Source organism: Aptenodytes forsteri, unplaced genomic scaffold, assembly GCF_000699145.1.
Source record: "Aptenodytes forsteri isolate BGI_AS27 unplaced genomic scaffold, ASM69914v1 Scaffold58, whole genome shotgun sequence".
NCBI classification, from domain to species: Eukaryota; Metazoa; Chordata; class Aves; order Sphenisciformes; family Spheniscidae; genus Aptenodytes; species Aptenodytes forsteri.
Window position 1 is genome coordinate 782,833 of NW_008794093.1, and position 22,266 is coordinate 805,098.

Below are 22,266 nucleotides of genomic sequence, written 5' to 3' on the forward strand. Positions count from 1 at the left end.
CACCCACCAACCGATGCCCAGCCAGTTCCCGAGCAGTGGTCACCGCCCCCCCCCAGCAAACTCTTCCTAGTTTATATACTGAGCATGACGTTATATGGTATGGAACATCCCTTTGACCAGTTTGGGTCAGCTGTCCTGGCTATACTTCCTCCGATATTCTTACTGGCAGGGCATGAGAAGCTGAAAAGTCCTTGACTAGTGTAAGCACTACTTAGCAACAACTAAAACATCAGTGTGTTATCAACATTATTCTCATCCAAAACACAGCACTGTACCAGCTACTAGGAAGAAAATTAACTCTATCCCTGCTGAAACCAAGACACTCCTGTAATACGTTTGTGAGATATATGTATTTACCCTTAGAACTGGAGTTGGAGTTCCCTTCACACTGGCCACTAGACAACCATCAGATGGTAAAAATACTTGCTTTTTTGCCACATTGAAGTGTACTCAAGTTGGCAATCCAGAGGTGCAAAGTTTTGTAACACATCACAGGCCCTTACTTGAACAGATCTGTAGTAGTGCACTGCCATTGTTCATCACTACAATATAGATTACTTCGTTTGTCCTCGCATCTCTTTTATGTCACATATTCTTATTAGATATAAAATACTGGACTATATTTAACACGTAATCTTGATTTATGAGAAACAGCACACACTGTGGAGGTGCACTGGTATTTTTTCATGATAGCATTGCAAAGTTGGCATGTTCTACAATAGAATGGAAATCATTCTGGCCAAGACATTATTAGCTAAGGTTAAGTTTACTGTGGCCAAAACAGAATCTCCAGTAATTGCCCAGCATTGCTCCTTATACAAAGAATTTAGACAAAAATACTGTCATGTCTGCTGGGCATATGGCTTGGAAAGCCAGTTAATCTTGGCTGTTTCTAGATCTGTACAACCATGTTGCATTCTGTTTCTTCCTAAGCAACATTTCTAGGAAAATACTGTAACTTTCATGTAGGCCCTCATTATCTTAAGCATGGTGCAGAATAGCTGCCAGAACAACAGGGTCCTAAGCACAGTTGCTATACTGTGCCTAATCATAATTTTTGGCTTATCAACCTCGAATTGAACTATAGCTAGAAGATAAATAATCATCTTTTTGCTAATTTTAATTCAATAATTACATCTTTTTTTAATTGCAACTGGCCTGCATAGCTTACACTGCCTACCAAATATGTTATAACTCCTGTTTCATTAATAAAATGGAAGAGAAGAGAAAGGAAGGCTTCTGACCCTGGCAAGCTGACCAGACATGAACCAGCAGTACAGCTGCACTCGCATGGCACTTAACTCACACTACCAAGCCACCATTTCTGATGATGACGCTGTTAGCTCAAGCACAGTGATGACATTGTTAATACAGATACAGAACAGGCTTTTGCTCAGTCATGTTAGTATAAAGGCAGAGTAACCCTGAGCATAGCTAAATGTTTGTGAGGATATGCCATGCATTGCTTCTCTTGGTTGTTTGTAAAACATGTCCCTCTTCGGCAGTTCTTGTTGCAGCCTCTGTTGGGTGCATGAAGTCTCACTCCTTCCCAATCTGTGTCAGTACTCATGGTATTATAAATAAAATTTATGGTGTATATGATAATTATATGACATTATAAATAATATTTTATCTCCCATTGGTGCTTATATCCCATTTGAAATTTTCCACAATCACTTTTATTTTTCTCTCTCAGACCTATTCTACAAAGGTGCTGTGAGGGATAATGAAATGGATGCAGATGCACAGAAATTTTTTAATAATAATGCATTCTCAATACATATATTTTACAATAGTAAAATTCAAAACAAAAAAAGCTCATATTTGGACTCTGTAGAGGGATTAAGTATCTCATTCAGCATTTTTTAAAGTAATCTGAGCTTCAGAATAAAGCTAGTTGCATACAAATCCCCAAAATATGTATTATAAGGTGCATTACAAGCTGACCTACCCAGTTTTATACAACTCCTAGAGTCCTGAAAGTTTTGTTTCCAAGTTTGTTTCCCCTCCTTTCATAAACTCTATATCCATGTCATTCAAGAAGGACTAAAAGTACGCTTAAATGTAACAAGTACATAGGGTTTATTCTTTCAGAGAATTACAATTAACGCTTAATTGTTTCTGTTGCAAAAATTAGTAACTCAACTCCCATTCAATATTTTTATTTAGTTAGAAAATAAAAGAAAGAGCTCTGTGTTTGTAATTTGGAACTATATTAACAAGTTTATTGCCCTGATTCTCTGTTCAGCTCACTGTTGCAATTCCACTGGTTCTTTAGAGATATTTGCAATTTACACCACTGGATCAAAGAATAACACCAGGACCATTTTTAATAAACTAAAGCTCCAAATTTATTTTGGAATTAATAAAAATAGTTGTGCTAAAACAGAAGCATCCTTTGTTGTGGTATAAAATAAAATGGAAACATTTTTATATGCTGAATAGAAGTCCCTGGTTTTATTTTTTGTGTGCAAGTAGGGGTCTGAGCATTTCCTACTACCAGTGAAAGAACATTTAGGTAGGAGGATAACATTTGGATACAAAGATTAGCAGCACATTGCCCCAAGTGTTAAGCAATAAACAAACAAATAACACACCAAAGTATTTTCAGAAAATATTTTGGTTTACATTCTACTGCTTTCAACAGTTTGAATTGCTACAAACAACAATAGCGTGGTTGTTACATTTTACAATATCAAAACAGCATTTAGGCCTATGTCTGTGAGATTTACACTCGTGTAAAGCCAGACTCATCCCAGAGTGTTGGTAGAAACAACTGCCTTTATAAATTCAAGTGCAGGTTAAGTAATTGTCATCTATCAGTGCTGTAATTAGTATTTCTGGCATGCGCTCTGCAAGAGTGACATAGAAGTAAATGGGAGAGAAAAAGTCTCTTATTTGGAAGGATAAATTTATAAATTGTATAGAAAATGAGCCAAATAATCTACACTATAGAAGATTGTTTAAGTTTATACAACATTTTTACTGGAAAAGGAACAATTCTAGACATTATGTATAGCTTTGTAGATAAGGTTTTGGATCAGTATTTGTTTGAGAATATATCTGAGAATATCTTGAGAATATATATTTTGTTTGAAGCCAATCGTTTAAGGTACCTTTTTTCACTTTCAGGCAACTAGGAGCAACATCAGCCTTTGGTTTGAGTAGATGGGCATTTGGTGTCTCCATGGCACTGAGCCTAAGCCAATACCGAGCATCAGTAACATCCCAGAAACAAAAGAACAAACAGTTTTCAAAGGGTTTAAGAGCTTACGTTTTCTGCCACATTAGCCAGGTCATAAAGCTTTTTAGTCTGCTCTGAGTATGGGACAGAAGTAGGTCATGCCTGCTCACAGCACTCTGTACCCTTAGCCTTACTATGCCTCAATTTTCCAAATGAGAAATAGGGTGAATAAGGAGTACTACCTTTAAATTTTAAAATATTTGTCACATTATAAGGTGCATTACAAGCTGACCTACCCAGTTTTATACAACTCCTAGAGTCCTGAAAGTTTTGTTTCCAAGTTTGTTTCTCCTCCTTTCATAAACTCTATATCCATGTCATTCAAGAAGGAGCAAAAGTACGCTTAAATGTAACAAGTACATAGGGTTTATTCTTTCAGAGAATTACAATTAACGCTTAATTGTTTCTGTTGCAAAAATTAGTAACTCAACTCCCATTCAATATTTTTATTTAGTTAGAAAATAAAAGAAAGAGCTCTGTGTTTGTAATTTAAAACTATATTAACAAGTTTATTGCCCTGATTCTCTGTTCAGCTCACTGTTGCAATTCCACTGGTTCTTTAGAGATATTTGCAATTTACACCACTGGATCAAAGAATAACACCAGGACCATTTTTAATAAACTAAAGCTCCAAATTTATTTTGGAATTAATAAAAATAGTTGTGCTAAAACAGAAGCATCCTTTGTTGTGGTATAAAATAAAATGGAAACATTTTTATATGCTGAATAGAAGTCCCTGGTTTTATTTTTTGTGTGCAAGTAGGGGTCTGAGCATTTCCTACTACCAGTGAAAGAACATTTAGGTAGGAGGATAACATTTGGATACAAAGATTAGCAGCACATTGCCCCAAGTGTTAAGCAATAAACAAACAAATAACACACCAAAGTATTTTCAGAAAATATTTTGGTTTACATTCTACTGCTTTCAACAGTTTGAATTGCTACAAACAACAATAGCGTGGTTGTTACATTTTACAATATCAAAACAGCATTTAGGCCTATGTCTGTGAGATTTACACTCGTGTAAAGCCAGACTCATCCCAGAGTGTTGGTAGAAACAACTGCCTTTATAAATTCAAGTGCAGGTTAAGTAATTGTCATCTATCAGTGCTGTAATTAGTATTTCTGGCATGCGCTCTGCAAGAGTGACATAGAAGTAAATGGGAGAGAAAAAGTCTCTTATTTGGAAGGATAAATTTATAAATTGTATAGAAAATGAGCCAAATAATCTACACTATAGAAGATTGTTTAAGTTTATACAACATTTTTACTGGAAAAGGAACAATTCTAGACATTATGTATAGCTTTGTAGATAAGGTTTTGGATCAGTATTTGTTTGAGAATATATCTGAGAATATCTTGAGAATATATATTTTGTTTGAAGCCAATCGTTTAAGGTACCTTTTTTCACTTTCAGGCAACTAGGAGCAACATCAGCCTTTGGTTTGAGTAGATGGGCATTTGGTGTCTCCATGGCACTGAGCCTAAGCCAATACCGAGCATCAGTAACATCCCAGAAACAAAAGAACAAACAGTTTTCAAAGGGTTTAAGAGCTTACGTTTTCTGCCACATTAGCCAGGTCATAAAGCTTTTTAGTCTGCTCTGAGTATGGGACAGAAGTAGGTCATGCCTGCTCACAGCACTCTGTACCCTTAGCCTTACTATGCCTCAATTTTCCAAATGAGAAATAGGGTGAATAAGGAGTACTACCTTTAAATTTTAAAATATTTGTCACAGTTTGGTTTTGTCTGAATGCTTCTCTATTGCCCTGTACAACAGAACAGTTTTGTAGTTCTGAAACAGAAATTATAGAAATAGTAATAAAGGACATTTCAAAGACTTTGAGACTATGAACTGTAGCACATAATGATGAAGAATTTTAGCAGTTTGTGTTTCTCCTGTGAGTCATCTGGGAGTATCCACCATCACTGAATCAATGAATCCTCTATTATGTTTTATTTTCTCTAACAGTTCTTTATGCTGATTCAGTCTTCACAAACTGTACCTTTTTTGTGTTGATTCATGCACTAAAACACTTCCACAGATTCAACTTTCTTACTTATCTCTACAAGAAATCTGGTTCCATTCTTTTTATTTTAGTCAGGACAAGAAGAGAAGGAAGAAGAATCTGATTTTCTTGTTTATTTTGAAGCAGTAACAGATATAGTCAAATCCATAAAGCCCCTCCTCAGCGAGAGCTCCAGGGACTTCTGAGTTTCATTTTCTTATAAAATTCCAGAGTCATTAGATTTTGTTCATGTACAATCAACTACAGGAACAGGACCATGATATCTGTTGACTGTTAATGTTAGACAAAAAAACGGTAAACATACCTTTCTGCTTCTCTTTCTCATAATGTTTTTCCTTATTGTATCAAAAAAACTCTTCTCCAAGGCAGACTTATCCATTTTAAAGGTTAACTACTGTTTTAGCTATAGGTAAGATACCTGCTTCTCCGAAAATGTTCTGGGAAACATAGTGAAGATAATCAGTGCATTGTGGAAAACATAGGAAACAGTTTTTATACCACATTTACAAAATTTAAATCCATACTTCTTCATCACATTGAATTTTAGACAACATCAGCTTTCATAACGGTTGAAAATAAATTGAAAGAAAAGTAAGAATCTTCAAGTCAGAGGAATTTTTTGGATTTCATTAGTCTTCTGCAAGTCTAAGCAAATGCACCATTTTATAAAACCTGTTGCCTAGATAATAAATTATTCCTATGGGCAGATGTGAACATGGAAAAAAAGGATGTTTTGAGCTTGCCAAGACTGTAGAAGGGCTGGATTAATCTGAGTATAGTCAGACTATTAGTCTCGAATACTGTGTTCAGTTTTGGGCCCCTCACTACAAGAAGGATGTCGAGGTGCTGGAGCGTGTCCAGAGAAGGGCAACGAGGCTGGTGATGGGTCTGGAGAACAAGTCTTATGAGGAGCAGCTGAGGGAACTGGGACTGTTTAGCCTGGAGAAGAGGAGGCTGAGGGGAGACCTCATCGCTCTCTACAACTACCTGCAAGGAGGTTGTAGCGAGGTGGGTGTCGGTCTCTTCTCCCAAGTAACTAGCGATAGGACAAGAGGAAATGGCCTTCAAGTTGCGCCAGGGGAGGTTTAGATTGGACGTGAGGAAAAATGTCTTTACTGAAAGAGTGGTTAAACATTGGCACAGGCTGCCCAGGGGGACTCGATGTTAGAGGTCTTTTCCAACCTTAATGATTCTATGATTCTATGATTCCATGAGTAATGTGGGTACAAGGTGTTAGAAACTCTCTTGATACTGCCAAGGGGAGAATGAACAGTCTTCTTAACACTCTTGGACATGTGACAAACCATAAAATCAGTACTTCTTGCAGGGAAGAATAAATATATAAACCAGTGATAACGAATAGTGAGCTGGACATTTTGTAATTAATTGGATAGACAACTATTTGTGACTCCAAAAATGCTACCATCTTACCTAGCAGACTGTAAATCCATATTGTTATTGTCATTAACACAGGAAAGAATATCTACTGGCCAGAGCACATCTAAATAATCAAACCCCAGAAATATAAAAAAGCTGCAAAATCTATGTTCTGCTTACTCAGACTGTAAGAAACACCTCCCAAGTATCTCAGTTATTCTCCATTTCTGATGTAGTAGAGACAAGGATAGGTTTTACTATGAATTCTCCCTTTCCTCTCTGCTCTCTGTGACTAATTATTATCATACATAGAGCTAATGAATTATTTGCTTGGAATTTAATCCTTGTCTTAAAAGCCTGTGCAAACTGGTGCAAGTTTACAAGCTAATTCACTGGTTCCTCACTATTAGATGGACAGTTCATACAAACATGTTTCAGTTCAGAAGTGTTTGTATTCCGCCTGTTCTTTCTGTTTATCTTTTGTGTAATTTGCAACATATTCCTAGGAAGCGCATTTCTTCATGCTATTACTATATACTGCTTGGGTGATTGAGTTTCTTCTGAGGCAGAAGGTAAATAAGATTAAGTCACAAAGAGCTAGCTATTAGTTTTGTGCAAATACCTTTGCATGAATATAGGTACAGCTAAATATGTGAACAGGGAGACTCTGAATGAATGTTCACAAGTGTGTTTGGAAGTATATCACAAAGCATAAGCAAAAGGCAAAGACAAAGCCACAAGACAAGATACAGAAATAATTCCCTCTCAGATTTCATTAGAGGAGGAATTTTTTGGTACATATGTTACAGAGGCTAAATGTCTATCAGACGTGGACAAAAGGAAAGTTACCGTTCTTCTTCTTCTGTAGTAAACCTTTCTGATGTTCATGACAGGTGAGAGGTTTCAAATCATTTATGTCAAAGTAGCTGGGAAAATAATCTGAATATAAATAGCCATAAAAAGAAATACATTCGAGTACATTCTCCATATGTAATGTCTATATTTTTTATTAAAATTTGTTCATAGATTTCTACATATTTCATATGCATAATGTAAGAAGATAGAGAAGCTGATACTAATGAATTCTAGTTCTGGAAGTAGAATTTCAAGTGCTAGGAAACTGGTAAGATGAAAAAAGCATAGAAAGGCAAAAATATTACTAGGATGTTTCAAAGGAATAGTATATTAAGATAAAAAGAAATCCTAATGATAGTGTTTATTCATTATAAGATAAAAAACCAGTATAAATGTAAGCAATAATACAGAAAAAATATACGTGTTCAGCAAACATTTCTGTTTTGACTTTGGAAAAATGCCAGACAATTATAAGGATATGGTTAATGAAGAAATACTTTCCATTTCAGCAATGGGAAATATGTTTAAAAGGAGCTTATTATGATATCTTGAATTTTTTTCTTTTTAATCACCATGTCTGGATAACTGACAATTTTAAGAGACATAGATAAATTGTATTCTATATTATCAGGCCCTGCTGCTTCTTCCCGTCAAGGGAAGCTGTTATGTTTACTTTGCCCATATTGCAGTGTTTGTCCCTATTATCATGTTTCTATACCAATGTTGATATTTTCAGAAGGCTGCTCAGTCAATGTATGACTAATTCCCTTCTTCTTCACCTTGAATAGTAAAAATCAACTACAAACATTTAGTAAAGGTAGTGGCAGATTCTCCATCACTTAACTGATTATAATAAACATTGAAAGTTCTATGACCTGTTCTGGTAAGGAGAATTTTTTCACCTGACAATCTGTGAATAACACAGCCTTGGTTATTACCTGATTCTGGTTCTGTCCACATCTGGGTGAATCTTCTCTTTAAAAGCAAATTTATTAATTTTTTTCTGCTAGCAAATATTTTCCATACTTATGTGTTACTGTTGTAGAACTGCTGGTAGGTAGCTGCAAGGTAATGGGATATCACTGCTATGGGATCCTCTTTTATAAAATCTGTAGGAACATGGCATAGTTGGGGCCAAGTGGTGTACATACAATCCACTCTGAGCCTGTCTCCTATAGAGGAATTAGCCTGTGTACAATTTCCACCAATAGCTATAGCTATACATAGCTTTTGCATTGAACGGGACAGAGGAAATGTGGTTGATAGTGTTATGACCTCTATCAGAGCCAGGCAGTTGAGCTTGTCTTTGGTTTGTGTCTGTGCAGCTGGAAGCTTACATGAGTCCCAGTCACAAATCAGTGCATGATGTAAATCATGAGCATTATAACATTTCGTTGACCTTTTTCTTCTGAAGCTTAATGTGGTGGTAGTTTCATTTTATATTGTCTTGACCTTATTCAAGCTATGGCCTCAGGCATTAAGAAATCCTCAGGCTTTTAAAGAAGGTAGGCAGAGAAAAACACCATATATTCTCCCATTGAGCTGTTCTACAAACAGATTAACTTGCAGCCGCATGGGAAACACTGGCTTCAGAATCCCACCATCATTCCAGCCCATTTGAAGCAGTCACCTTCTCACCATCCAAGAGTGGAGCTGTCTCATTTAGAAGACCTTAAGAGAAAGGAACACAAAAGAGTGCTTTAGTATTAGAAATGATGTGAAGTTTGTTTTCCAAGAGTGCTTTCCAAACTATACCACACTACTATTCATTAACATTTATGCTTACCAGTACTAATACTGTTTTATAAAACACATAAGTTACTCACAATGAGGCCTAACATTGTTAATTTTGCCTGGGCTCCATTTTGTGTATGGCTGATCTTAGGAGAGGCTGTTGTGATTAAGAAGCATCCATCAGACTCACTGTAAATCTCTTTGTAGGCTCTGATTTAATCATCTGCAATAGCAGAGATTATAGTCCCAATTCAAATCTTCTACACACTACAATTTTAGAGTACAATGGCATTTTTTTTTATTTCCTTCACTAGATGTTTTATATAGAGCTTTCCTTATATCTCTCCATACCATATGATTTAAAATGTATTGAAAGGAATGCAGTGGTAGAAGAAAATGTATAATTTATATACACTTTTGAAAAAAAAAGCTATGACTTGAAATTCAAAAGAGACATTGACAGCCCTTGTTGGCCTGCTTCCCTAGAATTACTTTCAGATCCATTTGCAATTTAAGCTTCTTTCAAGATGAAAACATGTCCACAACTTGTACAATACTCTACTAAGGGGTGTTTCATGTCAGAACATTATTTTTAGATTAAACATCACTCTGAATGTCATAGCATAGCAACACAAACAAAAAATAGGAAATAATAAAAGAAATAGTGTTGAAATAAAAACTGTGGTTTAAATTGTTCTTGGTTTTACCCCACACTGACTCCCTGACTGATCATTCTTCAACGTAACTTTCTCTAAGTAGAACAAATGGCAGGAGACCCCATTCAGCAGACAGAGGCTGTGGCATGCATGCAGTATAGTTGGTCAGAATTGGCACTACTGGGCTTCAGGGCTCTTTTGTATGTGTTAACGAACCAACCAGGAAACATATTTTTGGTAGGACATACAAGTCCATGGTTCTCATATGTAGAAAGATGGAGAGAATGCTGCCCATGGCCTCTGGCACTACTTATGATAATAGTGCGGTTCCATTATAGGCTTCATCCTAGGAGCCATAGACTTATTTCCTCTCTCCTGTACAAGCCCAGGAACTCAAAGCCATCATTCTCAAAAACAGGCTCTGCCCTGAGCATTAAAGAACTCTAACCAATGGTTAACATATTGTTCGGGCTTGAAATAGATGGGCAGCACAGGGGGTGCCACCTGCTATTAAATCTTAGCTTCTTGATAGCACCATAACAGCTGCTAGTGTTGGCTCTGACACAGTAGAAGAAGAGGAAGAGGAGGAAAGAATAAGCTTCTAATACCTCTAGTGTTTGTATTCAGTGCATAATTGGTCTTCTTGACCAGCAGCCAGCACTGATGCTATGCTATTCTGTGGGAGGTGTTCTTCTGATGAATGGTACTCCAGTGACTTTGGAAGGCAGCATTTTCTCTACTAAGAAGATCATTAACTCTGTCAGGTCTGCTAGTCTGCCTTTGGCAGTGGACAGGAACATGATTTCCAAAGGAGAATAATATACATTTAGTATAAAAATCATTTGAGGGCTGGAGAGTTTGTGTTAGAGAGAATGACTGCAAGACAAACAGGTAAATAAAGGTTGAGCTTTACTGTTTAACAAGAGAGGGGAGCAGGAAGTAGGAGAGCATATACTGCTGCTTGCAAGGTGAAATCAAAAGAAGGGGAACTTATATGTATAGGTATATAAATATACAGTTATATAAGTCATATAAAAGGAACGTAAGGATATGATTTTATTTATAGTGAAATTTCTGAAAGAGAAATTAGCTCTAATTTCAGGATAGCAGTTACTAGTGACTCTCATGTACCCAGATAGTGTTTGTGAAAGCCTCCTCACTCAACATGCTAGAAATAATGTAGCACAAACACCCCACTCTCAACTCCAGCCCAGGTTTCCCTGCTCCCACACTTTGCCCTCATAAACCCAGTTACTTCCGAAGTCTGAAATCTTTCCTCAGGTTTCCTGTTGGAGAAGCTGCTAGTCACTTCTTGCTTGTCCACATCTAGGTATCACTGCTCCTGCAGTCAGGCAGCTCACTTTTAGTGTCCTGTGTCCCTCTTCTATCTTCAGAGATGAAGCTTCCTCTTGTCTCTCCCAGAGGGTTTAGGTCTTCATCTCTCCATATTCCAAAACACTTCATTTAAGAAAGACTTCAGGAAAATATGATAGCTGGTTTGTAAGTTCTTTAAAACCTTCAGCTCAGTCTGTGGCAGAGTTATAAAACTGTCAATTTAAAAAAAAAAATTCAGCTTCCATATTCTACTCCCTCAGTTTCCTCAGCAGTGAATTTCAAAGGATGATTACTTGCTGCACTAATAATTGTTTCCATTGATATGCTCTGAATCAAAAAAAGAATGTCAAAACTTTTACAGAAGCATTAGCCTACTTCCTCTGTCTGAAATAGCATAAGATCCAGCAAAACAATCTTTCAATAGCAAAAACTGTGGAAGGAACTCGTTTGATTAATTAAGCCAAACAAATTTCTCATAGTGCTAGAATAACTCAGTCCCTGAATAACTCAATCCCTCAGTAGAACAGGAGGATCTCAACTTGGAAATACTTACTGAATTTGATGTAGATGAGGCCATCGTTTCTAGTTTTACTCTTCCAAGAAATCATTTGCCACTTTTGGAGAAGAGCTGTAAGACCTAGAATCATAGAATCATAGAATCATTAAGGTTGGAAAAGACCTCTAAGATCATCGAGTCCAACATATCTTCTAAAACCACAGTTCACAAAGAAACATAAAAGAAGGCAATCAACTTTGCCCAAGGTTAAGAGTAGATTCAGAAAAGAGCTGTAATTAGTTACTTAGAAAGTACTTAATATTTAGAAAAACTTTTAATCTCCCTGACATGCATTAAAAGCTCCAAAAATTGGAAACTGAAATTGACGATGTTCAAACTGTTCAAAATGCACTCCTGTAGTTAAATGCTACAACAGATTGTTGAGAAATTCTAAGAAATCTTCAGCATCAGCTTTTAAGTCAGGATGAGATGTTTTTCTGGGAGACGGTTTCTTCTTCAGTCGCAAACTTGCTGACATAGGCAGCAAGAGCCATTTGGTGATATTCCTTTGATTGCATTAAAAAGGGGGCAGATGAGGGGATTATGGTGGTCTTCTCGGTCCTTAAAAACCTTGACAATAAAAATCGAATGAAAGGTAGCAGCAAACTAGCTTTTATAAGAGTTGCAACTTTTCTGTTATTCTTGTGTTTAAACCTCAGCTTTGATACGGACAATTAGTCAGATAGCAAGTTTAGAAGAAAATATTTAATCAAGGTATGAAATGAATATTTTACATTATAAAACTTGTATTCTTTTCTCGATGTCAAAGCAATTCTGTCCTGATGGTCTGTTCAGGAACTACTATTGACATATATTTTCTGATGTATTCAAATGAAAAAAACCCACACAAATATGCCCAGAAAGCAGAGAATTTAAATAAAAACCTGTTTTTCTTATTTCTTTTTTCTTTCACTTGAAAAGTACATTTACAGTGCAGGGTAATTCACTATTTTTAGTGCCTGCATTAATGTGGTCAATATGGTCAATGAATATTTTTTCATTTTAGACGAAAAATGTTTGTGTGTAATTTTTTTCATCTCTTTCTAGAAATATAAAGTAGTTCCATAAAGGGTGAAAAAAAAGATTATTGGTTTTATAGCTTCTTAAAAGGAAAGTAAATTTGTGAGAGAAAACTTCAAAAACTGACAACTAAGTTGAAAAAACCCCACACCTATCAAACAGCGATTTCCAAGTACTAATTTAGGCACACTGTGATGAGTGCAGAGTCTTTAAGAAACTGTGGGGATCTGTTTAGTCTCATGTTCTTGACTGGTAAATTGCATTAAATTCCAGAGAAGTTACATATTCTTTCTTTCTATTATAATTCTTCTGATTTGTTTTTGATAAAAAATGACATCTGCAAGAATGTGTCTGAGAGGAAAGGCAGTTCATAGGAGCTGCACCAAATTGTCACCTATTATGCGTGTAAATCTAAGCTAGACTGCGGATAACAGTTTGGATCTGCAAGAGAAACAGGAGGATGCTGGAAAGTAGAAGGGCTATACACGAATGTATTTATCTGGGTTCTACTAATAGTTACAGACTTAAAAGTACTAAAAAATATTAGTGTTGATTATGTATTACATAGCTCATCTTAGTCGTTCAGCCGCAGGTAAGTGCTTTGTTTTAAACATCCCTCAAATGTTATTTGCTTGCTGCATCCTTGATTTTTGCCTTCTGTGTTAATTTTGTAAATGAATGTTATACTATATTTAGTTGGGACCTTCAGTAGGATCTTTCAAGCTCTCTAATCTATTTACTTTTCTACAATCTTATCTAAGGGAAATCTTAATTGACATAGCTATACGAATGACTCAACAAAGTGGTAGCTAAACCACAGTCCACAGATTGCTTTGGACTTAATTCTCACAGTACTTGACTCTGTAATCAAAACAGCTATTGGTGTACCTTGCAAAAGCAAAGTTACTGCAAATGCTGTGTATTTGGGCTAGATTTTGAGGACAATGATTCCTTCCACTAATAACTCTATCTGGTATCTTAATTGGTAAGTAAATGAATAAAAGATGCGTTTATTGCTGTGTAATTGACTTGTTTGTTTTCCCTGCTATCACTGATTTATTTTGGAGAGGGGAAGGGGACAAGTCTTTGAATTAATTTATATCCCTCCTACAATTGAAAGGTCATCTGTTTTTAGGAATTGGACCTACTACCTGCATATTTCCTCAAAATGCAGGCAAAAGTACAGAAAACTGGAAATATCATAGTAAGGTCAAATGTGGTGTGATAGTGTTTCTCTCAATTGTTCAAATTAGCCAGCTATGTACTTAAGTGACTTATCATCAAAAAGCAAAGAACATGGCCTGTTTCTTGAAATGTTTTTAAAATTTGCCTTGTGCTAATGAAAACACTTGTTGCATTTGGTCCAAATTTTGGGAAATTGTTCATTTAGTTTCAGTTTCTAGCAAATCTGGTTGTTCTAGGGCTGTATTCACATCAAGGGCTAAACATAAAAAATAGGAACAGCAGCAACTTAACTGGCTTTTTTTTTTTTTTTTGAACAATGATTTTGTTATGGAGTACTGTCTCCACTTCTAATAAATAACACTCATTTCTTATCCTATGCCTATAACACATGACAGAATATCACTGTCAAGGCCTGTTGTAATACCCAGCTAGTCGCCCCAGCCAGTCAACAGAGCAGAGTAGTTTGCAAATAAAGAACATTTGTCTGAATGACATATTTCTGAATGAGAATGGCTTTGTTTTGCAGAGAGTTTGGCCGCTGGAAAGTAAGCAATCTTGCTGTTGAAAGAAGAAATTTCCTTGGCTCCCCACTGCCACTTGCCCCTGAATTCTTCCGTAACATAAGGCTACTCGGACGCCGCCCGACCCTTCAACAGATCACAGAAAACCTTATCAAGAAATATGGGACACATTTCCTACTATCAGCTACCTTGGGAGGTAGGGTTAATGCTTGGAAACATTGTGCATGAGTTTGGCATGACTGAACTAAAAGTGTTGGTCACAACTGATTTCTCTGTAAATCTGTGATGCTCCCTTCTCAGATCAGCTGGGCTGAGCAGCTCTCCCTGGACTGGACTTTAAAGCATGGGAGCAGGTTTTACCTACAAGCCTCATGGCTCCTTCTTCTTCTGGTGTTAAACTTTGCTTTATTGATTCTGTGTAAACAGTTTCAGGGACAAAAAGATCAGAAATCCCTTTGCTAAGACTGAGGTACTTTTCCCTAGTTCCTGGTGTGAGTGCTTCTGGTCTTTTGGGGATGTTTCTCTGCGCTAAGAGGTTGTTAAGGAGAGTGAAATTTTTTTCTGTAAGAGGCCTTTATAACATTTTACATAATAACAGATTACACAAGTATCTGGGTCCATTACAGTACTGCAGAGATGAAGCAAGAAAACCAGTAACAATTATTTCTAACAAATCTTTTCAGCTAGGGGACTTTTAAACTACTTTGACTGCTGGGAAGTCCCTATATTGTCACTCTACCCTTTTTAGGACTAGTGTCCACTTAACCAACGGGACTAAAAGTTTCAAAATGGGATGATGAGGCTTTGCCATGTGATTCCTATTAACTTAATGGAATCTGCATCTCTAAATCTCCACAGACTCATTTGGAAAGGGTAGCCTGATGTGTAATTGGGATCTAGTCACCAAATGGATTGAAGAAATCCAGTGAAGAGGCCTAATGTTCAAGAGAGAGCAAAAATTGTTCCGAATGAAGGATAATTAGTGCCTGTGATTATCCATCTGGGCATTACAAAATGAACTGACATTTTAGAAATGCAGTTTTATCCCTTGGTGAGTGATTATATTAAAGATAATTCTGGTGATTGAGTATCCTTCCAGCAGGACAGTTTTGTCAAAATCCTTTATTCGCCTGAGGAATGGTTCTCTTTAATACATTTTGTAACTGAATTCTAACCATACATTAATGAAATGACAGCCTTCCTATTCTCTTCTGGCTGATATCTGATATCTATAACAACTGAAATGGCTCACAGTAGCTCCATTTTGGAAAAGACCATTCTAGAAACAAGGTGAATTTCTGTCTCACTGTAGTAGTTATACAGTACAGTTATAATAACTGTATCTATTATATGTTTAAATAACAGTAGTTATTTAAAATAATAAAGAACTAATTCCTATCATTATTTTGGGAACTAGTGCTTCTACAGTAAATCCATCACCATTAGAATTTTAAGAACAAATTACATATGTTGACCAGCAATTTGGAATAAAATTCACGGAATTTCTTTTAATTATTCAGGATATTTATGCCATGCAAAAAAATACACTTTTTATGAATGACCAAATATTTTCTTGTGTATACAGCACATAACACATCTGAACAGTAAACTTAACTGTAGAAGAGAAAGAAAATGTTTCTTAAAATATAAAGCATAATAATTAAAGATTTGGCTGCAGCATGTGTCCAGCAAGTGCAAGGGTTATCCAATGGTAAAAAATATTTTTTATGTTTATTAACTATTTACTAATTATTAAATAACATAACTTTCAGTACTAACAGCCATATGATGAAATTAATTTTCAAGTTGAAATTGGACCTAACAACTTAGGGAAAACAGTCTAACACAAGCATAGCTGCTCTTTAAAAGTACAAAGCACCAGTATCACACTGATCACAAAAGAGCTACAAACTTGACACATTTTAGGAAGTATGACCCTAAGTAAAAACTAAAACTTAACTTAGTTGTCTTTTGAAGACAATTGAAAATTGTAGCTTAAACATTCAATATTCTCCCCAAAGCCTAGGGATTTGCTGCAGGGAAACTGGCACAGGGTACCCTTTTCTTATCTCTCTTCAGACCACCTCACAAAGGCCCTAAAATGCAGTAGCTGCCACATACTTGCAAAACTTTTCCACTCACAGGGAGACAGTGTTGACTTCTGGGCTCTGTCAATGCTTAATGAAGTCAAAGGGAATTTTTGTATTAACTTTGATGGGTTTTGATTGAGGTCCCTAGCCTCAATTTTTAGGCATGTTTTCAAGCACACCTGCTGCCTTCCATTATCATTGGATGGGTGCTGAATACTTCAAAAAATTAGTTCAATTAAAATAATTACAGGGAAATAGTAATTTCTAAGAATGCTTTCATAAGGTAGCTAATTACCCTATATTTTCCTTTATGTGTTAGTTCTCATTTTTGGACTAGATTGAATGGGGATTCCCAGAGATGTTTGTCCACACTTTATTAACATGTAATTAGATTGTTTCTTTCAGTAATGTATTCATACTTTCCCTTTAATTACAAATTGTTTTGTTCTGAAAGATTTGTCACTTATGTAGCTCCTTAAAAGCAGAAGACCAAACTGAGTGTGCATAGTACTTTTATTTAATTAATACCCAATCATCTGTATTCATGGACATAAAGGAAAGTTTGGCAAATGAGCGATCCTGTGGTAAGATTTGTGTGCCTCTGTGACCATTTGGCTTTCATGAATATCCCTTTTTGACTATACAGGGAACTCTTGCACATGGTTGGTTGTGATACGTTCCCAAGTCTTTGTTCACAAACACAGAAATATACACCTCAAGGGCAGTCTGAAATGAGAACTTAGGGAAGTTCTATTTTTCTTGCTGCCACAACATAATGTAGAAAATAACATTTCTCACTGCTTCTATTTCTTATGGAAATTTTATCTTCTTGTGACATAAGCCAAATGTCCATAATGAGCAGCTTCAAGCTGTATGATAGAAGGATCCTATGCACAGCAAACACTGGATTGAGAAGTGGGTTCACGGGTGAGCTCACATACCTGTGCACAGGAGTAACTTCTCCTTCTGCATTGACTGTCTGAGGTGTTAAATCTGCAGAAAAAGGAGAGCTGTGGCTGCTAATTTTTGTTAAATTTTGTGCACAAATGGGGATGCTGTGTTGGGCTGGGCCATCACTACGAAGTGAGGAGGTTTCCTCCACTCCTCTAGGACAACACATATCCTGTTTGCATTAGCACAATTACAAATTTATACAGCCCAGTCAACACTGACCAGAACAGCTTTAGGGGAAAGGCAAGAGAGGAGTCATACAAGGGAACTCCATCCCTGAAGATGAGAGAAGACTCTACTGGACAAGTCCCTGAGCATCTCATTTAATTAGAGTTGCTTTGAGTAGGGGATTGGACTAGATGACCACCAGAAGTCCCTTCCAGCCTTAATTACTTTCTGACTCTATGAAATGTATTTTTAAATTCTTTATCAGCTTTCAACTAGCAGTTCCAAAAAGCAAAGATTCTCCTTTGAATGAGAGACAATACACAGTGTTCCTTTTTCTCCTTTTGTTCTACATTTATACTTTTTTCTTTTGCTTGCATACAGAATGATGTAATGAAGGTCCAGCTTACTGAATATACAAGAGCATTAGCTGCTGTACACTTTAATGTTTTACAAAAAATAGTGGGTTGCAGTGGGCTTCAGAACTGGAAGTTATTGTGAAGCCTAGTGCACTACTGTGTAGTAAGTGTAGGAGGATGAAAATATCAGTGGGTCCCATTTTAAAAGGCATTCATTTTAATGGTCTTCTTACATACAGATGTAAAGGCTACTCAGCAAACCAATAGACTTGGTGATGAGGAAATTACAGATAACTAACATACTACATTGAAAAGATAGACCCGTGTTCCAGACATTTGGGTGACGTGAGTCTGATTCAGGTGCTTTGCAAGGTGAAGATAATGAACTTTGCAAATGAGTCCTCCTTGCATCTGAAAACATGGTAGCTGTTCTGAATAAACAAATTTGCAGGAGGTTGCCAAGGCTTCTTGTGAAACTTAGAACCTTTTTAGGCAATTGGCCAAACGGTAATCTCAAATGTTTGAGACTGATTTATTTTTGCTGTTATTGTCTGTCATAACTGCTCAAAGTGTTCATTACTAGACCATCAATACATTCACCTCTCTGGGTCAGAAAATATCCCTTGATAATGTTGAAAGCTTTGAGAATCAAAAGAAAAAAAGGTAGTTTTATATTTAAAACAGACAATCTTAATGGGCATCAGCAGATCAGCTTAACCCCAACCTCTTGTCATTCTCCTCTCCAGTCATTACAGTTCTGCAAGTGTGTTTGATAGTTACACCTTTACTATTCTATGCACTGAATAAAGAGGGTCAGATTTTCTGCCCCTGATTAATAGTCCTCTTGAGCAGTATATTACTCTGCATACAGAGATGGGAGAAATTGTCAGGTGGTGTAAACCAGTGATTCTCAATGAATTCTGAAGGATTAATATTCATTTACACTAACTGCTGATATGACCTTTGTATTCTATAACACTTCTTTCAAGGTAAGATACAAAGTATTGGCAAATAAGGGAGGGAGAGTCCAGTCCTAAATGACTGATGTGAGAAAGAAACTTGAAAATTTAGCATCAGACTTGCAAATGCTACACACACACCCCTCCCCCATTATGTAAATTTTCCAGCATTTAATATTATGGATGCTAAGAGGAAGAAAAAATCACAAAAATATATTATCTTTCTTTTCTCTCACCATCTACTCAATGAAGACAAATTTCAAATCCTAAAACAGGTGGTATGCATAGAATTAACATGCACTGTTATTCACTTGAACCACAGAAATGATACTACATCTGGCCTAGCATTAATTTATATACTTTTTGAACCTGTGCACTTCCATCAGCATCTGCTTAAGTTTGGAAAAATGACCTGATAAAACCCTAACGGTACAATCTGTGATCCATACATGAATAGATTTTCCACTAGTGCTAAACTATTTTTTATAACAAAGGCATATTTTTTTTTTCTTTTTTTCACTTTTCACTATAATGCGTTACAGCTGTTGTAGCCAAGTTATTCTATTTAATCAGAAACTTTTGAGGATTTCATAGGCCGAAGACCTTTATGCCTTTGTAAGATAGATACATATATGTGTATGAAGACAGCGCTCTAAATAGGTAACTGTGGATGATGCTTAGATATATCTGCCTTCAAGTGTTATCCTTTTATTACTGTTTCCTCACTTTCTGACATGAAGTGATGGGAAATGCTTGGATCACTGCTTTTTCCTACCACTACCGAGTCTACAGATGAAAATATGAAACATCAAGGCATATGATCCTTTTATCATTACAAAGATGTGGGTACCAGAAAACAATAAATAATTGAGGCAGAAAATAGCACTAAGTATTTAAATCATATGAATATGTATTATTATGTGTAACAATATATTGACTCCTTCAATAGATGGTTATATTTAGTTACAGTTGTTACAGCATTACTCCAATTCTACCATGTCAATGATGGTGATTTGCATTTTTTATTTAAATAATTCCTAAAGATATTCTTAAGATGCACACAAAATTAATTTCTAATTTCTGAATGACATTTATAAACTGGTGTTTAGGAGTCTTATATCTAAATGGCCACAGATGGATTATGAGTCTAGGTAAATTCCTATGCACATATTTTATTTCATACTTTTATTTTTTGAAAACCAACATGTAGAATATTTTTCTCAACTCAAGAGTTTAACTTACAAATACAAATCCTGGAAAATATGTTCATATAAATCTAGAAAGAATTAAATATATAGGCTAAGTTAAAAGCTTGCAAATTCCAGGGCTTATGGGGACATTAGTATATATTGTGCCAAGGTCAGTCTGTAGTGTGAATGTCAGTCTTCATCTCCCCCGATGAATATCTGTCAGTGACAGCAGCTACATGGTAATAAAGCATCAGTGTAGTGACTCTGCTAATTTCTTGAACCAATCATTGGATTATGTGGTGTTGTTTTGTGAACATTACCAAATGTTTTTATGTTAATTCTTTTAAACCTGAGAAAGTGAAGTTAACTGACTCTTGAATTTGGTGAAGTAGAGAGAAAACTGCTTTCAGAGCTTGCGGAAAGCACAGCTGTGTGGATCCAATGCTGAATAACCATGTTTTCTTAGTATTCACTCTCATTAATCCTTTCCAGTTCTTAAATTTCACGACCTTGAATAGTTTTCTAAATCACATTTGGTTTTTAGCTAATGCTTGGATGTCTTCCTAGCCTATTTCATGGTGGCAGACTGTAACCAGTAAAAAACCAAGATTCATCCATGTTTCAAATGTGACAGAAGAGTCTCTTTTGGCATGGGTTTAATTGTCTCTAAATTAACTCAAATTGTCTTCCACAAATTAAATATGAGCTGGTGATGTTACTTTACAAACCTCTGAGTTCTGGGTGTGAAAGGGAGCCCTGTTACAACTCGGCAGTGGCATGGATGCCTGAGTTCCAACGTATGGGGGAGTTTTCTGTTTTTTAATCCACTTTTTCTAGCAAGTGCTAAATCAGCTCTGACAGATGAAAAAAATTCAGAATCTGTGGGATGTTTTTTGAACAGCAAATATTTTTGAAACCTACCTGATTGCACCTGGTATTAGCATAATGCCTGAGAATACCAGTGATGAACTAGGACCCACTTGTTTGAGATGCTGTACAAGGACAATGCAGAGATTCAAGGAGAAAGATCTTCCTTCACGTTTACACCAAAGGCCACATCACTCTAGCTGTGTGCCTTCACTCAACCTTGGGAGATGTAATCTGATGTGATCTGAGTCAAAGTAAGCATTCAAAATCATTTCAACCCAGTTACAGAGCACGAAAAACAAAACTTATCTGTCAAGGAGCAGGGATGGAGACTGCAGGGCTGGGGATATTAGGGGATCCTGCCTGCCAAAACACACCCACCAGCAACTGCCACGGCAAGCATGAGATCAAATAGGACTAGGATAATAGGATGATGGGATAACTGTGAGGGGGTTCAAAGGTTATTTTCCTGACATTTTCTAATCAAAACAAAACAACACAACACACAACACTGTCCTTTTTCAAGCTATTTTTTTTTAAATTGGAGTTTTATTACAGTTCTGCTCTCCACCCCCTGGAGAATAAAAATTTTGATGGGAGAAAAATAAACAAATTCTGTTTTAATAATAAAACTTATGAGAATTCTGTTGAAATAGAAGCAGTCCCACCATCTCTACTAATAAATAATACAGATCAATGAAAAGAGTTTACACCAGAGCAAGGTGGGGTGGTATACTGACTAATGAAACACAAAGAACCTCAATTTTTTTTTTTTTTCTCCACTTTCCAGAGATACTAGCTAAGACCTCTGGAAAAGGGGAAAAATTGAGAGAGATCTTCTAGTAAAATTTTGCACCTTATTTGCGCAGCCTGAACTGGTAACTGATACAGTATTTACCCCTGTGAGTTCTGTTCTTGTCTGCTCTGATACGACTGTGTCTTTATAGCTCCACAAACAGCTGCACAAAGCCCATGGCCCCTGGCTCAAATCTCAGCCCACTCCATTGCTTTTCATTTCAGAAACATCTTTCATACTAGCTAGAGTCACAAGGCAGGTTTTGAAAAGACAAGTTTTATTGCATAAATCATAGTTGAATGCCAACAATGCTGGAACCTAGACAAGGTTTTGATGGCAAATTTCTCTCAAAGTACAAGTCATTAGACTTTGCTGT

General features: G+C 36.3%; 1 protein-coding gene across 2 annotated transcripts in view; it reads left to right on the forward strand.

Annotated features, from left to right (window-relative positions):
* LOC103895474 (BMP/retinoic acid-inducible neural-specific protein 3) overlaps positions 1-22,266 on the forward strand; it is a 229,412-nt gene that overhangs the window by 106,226 nt on the left and 100,920 nt on the right. The window contains exon 2 of one of the 2 annotated variants that reach the window (XM_009275062.1): positions 14,519-14,709. The exons of the other annotated variant lie outside the window; for it this stretch is intronic. Coding sequence (XP_009273337.1) covers positions 14,519-14,709 — 191 coding nt within the window. The remainder of the gene's footprint in view (positions 1-14,518; positions 14,710-22,266) is intronic. 2 annotated transcript variants of the gene reach the window in all.